The 7,624-nt window shown below is 34.5% G+C and overlaps 1 protein-coding gene across 1 annotated transcript; it reads left to right on the forward strand.

Annotated features, from left to right (window-relative positions):
* LOC103726008 (olfactory receptor 187-like) lies at positions 1–930 on the forward strand. The gene has a single exon (XM_008823378.1). It carries the CDS (start codon positions 1–3, stop codon positions 928–930), a length of 930 nt encoding a protein of 309 aa, XP_008821600.1.
* The last annotated feature ends 6,694 nt before the right edge of the window (positions 931–7,624 follow it).

Raw genomic sequence — 7,624 nt, forward strand, 5'->3', positions numbered from 1 at the left:
ATGGGGAAGGAGAATGCAACGCTATGGACAGAGTTTATTCTCACAGGACTCACATACCAACCACAGTGGAAAATTCCTCTGTTCCTGATGTTCTTGGTGATTTATCTGATCACCATTGTGGGCAACCTTGGTCTGATCACTCTCATCTGGTATGACCCTCACCTTCACATCCCCATGTACTTCTTCCTTGGGACTTTAGCTGTTGTGGATACTTGGTTGTCATCCACAGTGACACCAAAGATGCTAGTGAACTTTTTTGCTAAGTGCAAACTGATCTCTCTGCCTGAGTGCATGCTACAGTTCTTTTCATTTGGAATCAGTGCAACCACAGAATGCTTTCTCTTGGCAGCAATGGCCTATGATCGTTTTGCAGCCATATGCAATCCTTTACTCTACCCAATGGTTATGACAAACAGACTCTGTGTACAACTGCTGGTCTCATCATTTGCAGGTGGATTTATTCATGCTTTAATTCATGAAGGCTTTTTATTCAGATTAACCTTCTGTAATTCCAACATAATACAGCACTTTTATTGTGACATTATTCCTTTGTTTAAGATCTCCTGTACTAACCCTTCTCTTAATTTTCTAATGGTTTTTATTTTTTCTGGCTCAATTCAGGTATTCACTATTTTGACTATTGTTGTCTCTTACACTCTTGTTCTCTTTTCAGTCTTAAAAAAGAAATCTGCCAAAGGCATAAGGAAAGCCTTCTCCACCTGTGGAGCCCATCTCTTGTCTGTGTCTTTATACTATGGTCCTCTTCTCTTCATGTATGTGCGCCCTGCATCTCCACAAGTAGATGATCAAGATATGATGGACTCCCTATTTTACACTGTCATAATTCCTGTGCTTAACCCAATTATCTACAGTCTGAGAAATCAGCAAGTCAAAAATTCACTGGCAAAATTCTTAAAGCAAAATGTTTAGTATGTTTAGTTCTCACATTATTGTCCTTTATCTTTCTGTTAAAAGATCATAAAATAATGCAGGCTAAATGTGACTATATTTGGTTTTCTTTCTAAAATATTTTGCATCTGTATTTGCCCTAGCATTTTCAATGATGTAATATTTTAGTAAGTGCCAATCTCTTTAAAATCATATAGATTACATATAGATTTTAAGTCATTCAAGGATTTTGATACAAATGCTGTAGTGTAATAAGTTCAATGTCAATCAAATGAAATTTTACATAAGTGTACATTATTCATCGCAATTTCATAAATACATTAGCTGATGATGCACTGTAATTCCTAGGAAATGGACTTGAATATGCTTCATTGACAGTGTGGAAACTCAGCACATTTACTTGGGATGGAGCTGTTTTAAGCTTGTACAAAAAGAAATATTTCTAATGTGGGTAGGAATATGAAAAGTCATTAAATTGTTTTGGGTATGATAAATTCTACTTCTTATAGCAGTTCAACTGATAGATCACACAGAAAATGAAACTGAGAGTTCAGTTACAGAATTATGAATATGTATTGGCCACAAAAGTTTATACAAGGCCAAATGTGATCTTGGGATAATGCTCAAACTTTTAGACTTTATTATTATCTTTCAGATTACCCTAAAATACCACATGAAAACTGATCACATTTTATTAAAAACTTGAAAAATTATAAAACTTCTGCATTAAATTAATATGGAGGCATTTGGGGAAGTTGATCAGTCAGCCTTCCATTTGTGTATCAAATGGCTGAAATCAATGAAGTTATTAAGAGAAAAGGGGGCTGCTCACAGTTTGTAGTTTTTAATATATGATTGAGTGTCCCAATTATTTTAGGCTCATGTTAAATAACACACGTTATGGTAGAACTTAACTGTGGAGTAAACCTTTTCACCCCATGTCCATAATACTAAGAAAGGAAAGAGAAAAGGATCAGGGTTCTCCTCCAGGCAAGGACATGTTCCTAGTGACAAAACCTCAGACTCACTCCCACCATTAAATTTTCTGGAATCTTCCAATAACGTTATGCTATAAACCAAACTTTTAAATTTTCTAAAAAGGACTTCAAATAATGTCACAGTAAGCAAATACTAGATGAAGTAAAGCAACATATAAAGACAATCGAACACTAGATGAACTCATATCATATATACACTAAATTCACATGAATATATACACATGCATATCTTTACATCTCTATATATTACACAGTAGTGACAATATCCCATTAAGTCTCCTTCAAGAGGGATATGATTTAATCAGAGTTTTACTCCTGAGAATCATGTCATAGAAATATTTAGGAAGGAAGAAATGATCAGCAAGATGGCAGAGATAAACCTTGCAACATATGCAGCTGAGGAGCATAGTTTTTTGGCTAAGTAGCATTTGTGGGGATGGGTCATTGACATTGGTATTGAGAGGATAAAAGTCGTGTTGGAGCTGAGATCTGCTGCTCATTTTTTAGTCAACATAGACATGATACCTAAGAGTGACAGTGATATAAGCCAATCAAATTCCACAGTCTCATTTCATTATGATTAATGGATGGAGCCAGCTTCCACTGCAAGAAATTCATTGTCAAGGTCAATTTTTGAAGCATATTTCTCAAAGTAGGTTCATATATAAGATGTTTACTTAGTCTAAGAATGTTTCATCTATCTTTTTTGAAAATAGGCATTCTGTATGAAATCTATTCAAAGACAGTAATTAATAAATAGTTATTATTTCTTTCTACTTATCAAGAGCAATATATTTCATTAAATTTAAATATTAGTGGTGGTTCATCAGAGAACTGAACAAATAATATATCTATCTATGTATGTATATGCATTTAGAGGTGTACTCTATCCACCTTCCCATTTATCTATGCAGAGATTTATTATATGTTACCTACACAGTTTCAAAGAACTACAAGTTCTATAATTTACTCCACCAATACAAAGGTACGTCTTTAGATTAGTTCAAAGCCTAGAGGGTATGATTACATAGAGTATATATTCCATTCTGAGTCTAATGACCCGAGATGCAGGGGTGCCAATGTCAAGAGAATGTCAATAGTAACAGGTGGTGATGAAACCACCTGTTTTTACCTTTCAGTTTTATTCAGAACTCAGTCAACAGTACAATTCCCACCCAGATTTTGGAAGACCAAGTAAATATTTATTTAGTCAATCCAAATAATCAACTCTTTATCAAAAAGTCTCATTATAGATGCATGAAATTATCTATCCTAAACCCTCCTGTTATCTACTTCACATTCATATCTATGACTTTATATCACAACTAATTTGAAAAGAAAGGTAATCACACACTATATTATTTGAGCTAGCATAATGCAGCCAAACTCCATATAACTAAAAATATACTAACTCTGTGCTCCAAACAGGAAGCAAAGACCTTCTAGGAGGTTTACTCTTCTTGATACAGAGCAACTTAAATACTATGGCATAAAATTACCAGTTTCTAAATGTGTAATAATGTCAATACAGCTTAAGTAACATGATAATAAAATATAGGAAAAGAGACAAATTAATATTTCAATATACACACTCATGGGGTTAGCATTATTCATTTCTGAAATTATCAAGTTAGAGATGGTATTTATAATATTACTCTAATATAGAATCCTTAACCATTTTCTTTTAGCAAGTACCTCATTTCCTCAATATTCTTTACCCCATGTGAGAATTTAAATGCTCATTTCTGATTGTTCTAGTCCACTGATCATCCTATCTGAATTGGCTTTATTGAAGTTTTCACTGACTTTAATCATGTGAGCTTATACAGAATTTAAGTCATTGTTCCATATATATTATAGAATAACAATTATTGGCACAATAGTTTCCTTTCATTAACTATTATAAGCAACTTGGAGACAGTTAACAGTAAACAAGAGCTTATGTGTAGGTTATATGCAAATGCTATGCCATTTTATGTAATGGGCTTGAATATTCATGGATTTTATGTCCGTTAGACATTCTGGAAAAAATCTGCAGCAGAAACCAAGGATCATTTTTCTGGGAAATCTGTAAGTATTGGTTCCTGGGGTGTTTATTTATTGCAATAATTTGCTTGAATATTTTTAAAAATATATAATATACTAATTGTTTACTCCTTTCTAGAAACATCCAGGATTGAAACAAATGTATCAATGTATCATGTGTGTGAGCCAAGTACGGTATCACTGAGTTACAGCCCCTGCCTTTAATTGTGTCAGTATGGAGTATGAAGATATCTGTTCAATGAACATTTTATTACTTTATATAGTTCAGCATTTATAATTTAATAAGTAGTCATAAAGAAATTAAATTTGAGAATTTCCAGTTACTTAGTTTGGAATTACATGGAAGTAAGAGCACTAGTACCAAAAAATTGTGGTTAACAATTACAGTTATTAGGTTGGCTAGTAATATAGCCTCTGTGTTGTCACTTTTCAATTTCAGTGAAAAATAAAAAATAAAGTCAACTTAAAGGATTAAGATTTTGTTTATGCTTATTTACTTTGTATGGTTGTGTGTTTTGGGTGGTTAAGTGTGTGTGTACACATGTGCTAAGGCATGTGTACAAAAGTCAGGATAGTCTCCATGCATCAGTGTTCTCTTTCTATCATATGGGATTGAACTGAGATAGTCAGACTTGGCAGAAAGAACCCTTACTTGCTGAGTTATCTTGTCAACTCTGAGGAGTAAAGATTTGTTTCAGCTCAAGTTTTCAGAGGTCTCAGTTCATGGTCACTTGGCTTTGGTATTTGTGGGGCAAGCTAAGGAAGACCATGTTGAAAGGAACATGACAGAGTAAAGCTGACAGCTTTAGTAGCCTTGAAGCAAAGAGAACCAGAGCCTGAAACCAAAACCAGGAACAGAGTACACACTAAAAAAAGCTGAATCCCACTGACTTTCCTTTAAGAAGGCCTCACTAAGTTTTCTTCCATCACCCCAAAACCCTTAATTTATGAATCTATGGATGGATTAACTCATTGATGATATGAGTATCATCATGATATAATTGTCTGCCAAGCTCCTACTTCTGGCCATAATTCCTTTGAGGAACAAGACTTTAACATATCCTCTATTGGGGTTCAGAACATTCCAGATATAAATTAAGAGAAGTTTGTGACTCCATTTTATATGAGCAGTAATAATAGTTATTAGGTTATCAAAAGAAAGCAGGGAAGCTGAAAAGATGGTCCATCAGGTGAGAGCATGTTTTGCTCTTGAAGAGGATGAGAGCTCAGTTCCCAGTGCCCATATCAGTTGTCTTACAACTGCTTATAACTCCAGCTCCAGGGGCTATGACACCTTCTTCTCACCTCTGCAGGCACATTTGCTCACATATGCATACCAACACAAATGCATAAACATAATAAAAATAAACAAAATTAAACAAAGAAGATATGAAGTTGGGAGAAGAATTTGTTGGAGGGGATGCAGAGGCATTGGAGGGAGATATGGGTGGTGGAAATGATCACAATGTATATATACATGTATGAAAGTCTAAAGAATAAACAAATTACAGAAAAAGTGTAGAGAATTACAAAAAAAATTAACCTAAACTTCTGCCTCACACAGTTCAGGGATCATTGTGGAAGAGGGAGCAGAAAGATTCTAAGAGTCCGAGGTTGTAGATGACCACAGGAAAACAGAGTTTTCTAGACAACTGGGAAGTTACTCATGTGAACTCATAGTAATGGTGACAGAATGCACAAGCCCCATCTAAGCTTAAGCCAGATAAAATCCCAGCATAGAATTTGGGAAGTAAGGAAAAATCCTTCATTGTAGCTGAGGAACATTTGGCAACTGATAGCTGCAAGGAGAGGAGAGAAGATGTGACTCTGGGTAGGTTAACCAGGTGCCAGTGGATAAGCTCATACTGAAGGGCATTTGGGGATACAAATTTATTTATTTTATATTTGTGAAATCCAATGGTCAGCATAATGTGGGAAGCAGACAGGGGAGGGATTATAAATATAATAAAAATATATTGTATACAACTCACAAAAATTCAAATTTTCAATAAAAATTCAATTAAAAACATGAACTTGCTTTTAGTCCATGTGAGTGTTTTACAAAGAGTGAAACAAGAAAAGCAGCATTAGCAATCAGAGAAAACTAAATTGTGTCTGTGTTCTTCAAAGAAACAGAACTAATAGGATATACGAAGATAAATATGTGAAAGTGTATCTATTATGGTAATTAGTTCATGCAAACACAGAGGCTAAGAAGCCCCACTATAAATTATTTACTAGCAGGGTAACTATGGAGGCTGATGAGACACCCATATGTGTAATGTTGAAGAGCCTGAAAACCAGTGGAATCCACTGACTCAAGTCCTAGGATCTGAAAGCCATAGAACCAGTTTTAATGTTAAAGATCAAATGAGAATCCCATATACATAGAGAAAATGAGCTGAGTTATTTTTTTACTTTTTACTCTATCCATCCAGACTGTCAATACATTTTACACTGTTCATGTAGACTTGATGAGAAAGGTCTTCCATGATGCAGATTTTCCTTGCTTTGTGTCATCGAATGATTCAATCAATGGATTCAATTCAACTTAGGGGCATTAAATGTTATCATAAATTGTATTCATTCATCTGTACTATAGAATAAAAAGTCGATTTGTCCTTTGAACCTATGGACTTCTCTTTCCCCTTCCCCATACTTCACAGTCTATAGTATCTACTAATTCTATTCTTAAGTTCACAAGTCAAGGTTTTTAGATTCTATTCATGAACACAGTCTTTCTGTGCCTGACTCATTTCATTCAACATAATGTCTCCAGGCCCATCAATATTGCTATCAATAACAGTATGCTATTCTTTGATGGCTGGAGTATTCCCTTGTGTACATTTGAAACTTATTTATTCATTTACTGATGGTTAATTGAATTTGTTCTATATTCTGGCTCCTGTGAATATTTTGACAGGCAATATGAGCATGCAAGTGTTTATTGACATGCTAGATTTAATTTCCCTTAGGTTTTGTATTATTTTCTTTTCCTGAGCTATGACAAAACATACTGACAAAAGAAATGTAAGGGAGAAAGGATTTATTCTGGCTCACAGTTCAAGTCCATTATGTCAGGGAAACTAAAGTGGCAGGAGCTTGACAGCCAGTCACATCACATCCACTATCAAGAAACAGAGAGTGACAAATGCATGATGCCGCTAATGTCCTTTCTCTACTTACAGGCTTCAGGATCCCAGAAAGGAAATGGGCCAGCTGGAGAGGGTGATACTTCACACCTCGGGTAAAGTAACCCAACAGGTCATCATAGATGTATACCTAGTAGCAAGATTCCTGGGTCACATTTTGCTTTTTTTTTTTTTTTCACTAAAGTGGAAGGATCTTCAATTGAAATGACTATCTGTATTGGAGGTAGCAATGTAGACATTTAGTATGCTGACAGACAACAAAATCAGTTAAGAAATAATTATACAATATGAATGGAAAAAGTCAATTTAAGTCAAGTGATGGTCATATTTGTACCTACCTCTGCAAATCATCCCACTTACTCCACACTTATTCTCTGTAATTTCTCTTGTATTTATACAATTTCTCTTCATGTATTTCATTTTTAATATATTATATTAAAACAAGTTGATAACCTCATTGTTTTCATACTATTTTGTCCATCATGACCAAGTCATATTAAACTATTTCTTAATCAATAT

Source organism: Nannospalax galili, unplaced genomic scaffold, assembly GCF_000622305.1.
Source record: "Nannospalax galili isolate Female #2095 unplaced genomic scaffold, S.galili_v1.0 scaffold929, whole genome shotgun sequence".
Classification (NCBI taxonomy): domain Eukaryota; kingdom Metazoa; phylum Chordata; class Mammalia; order Rodentia; family Spalacidae; genus Nannospalax; species Nannospalax galili.

Coding starts and splice junctions, on each gene's coding strand:
- LOC103726008 (XM_008823378.1), top strand. CDS start 1: ATGGGGAAGGAGAATGCAACGCTATGGACAGAGTTTATTCTCACAGGA.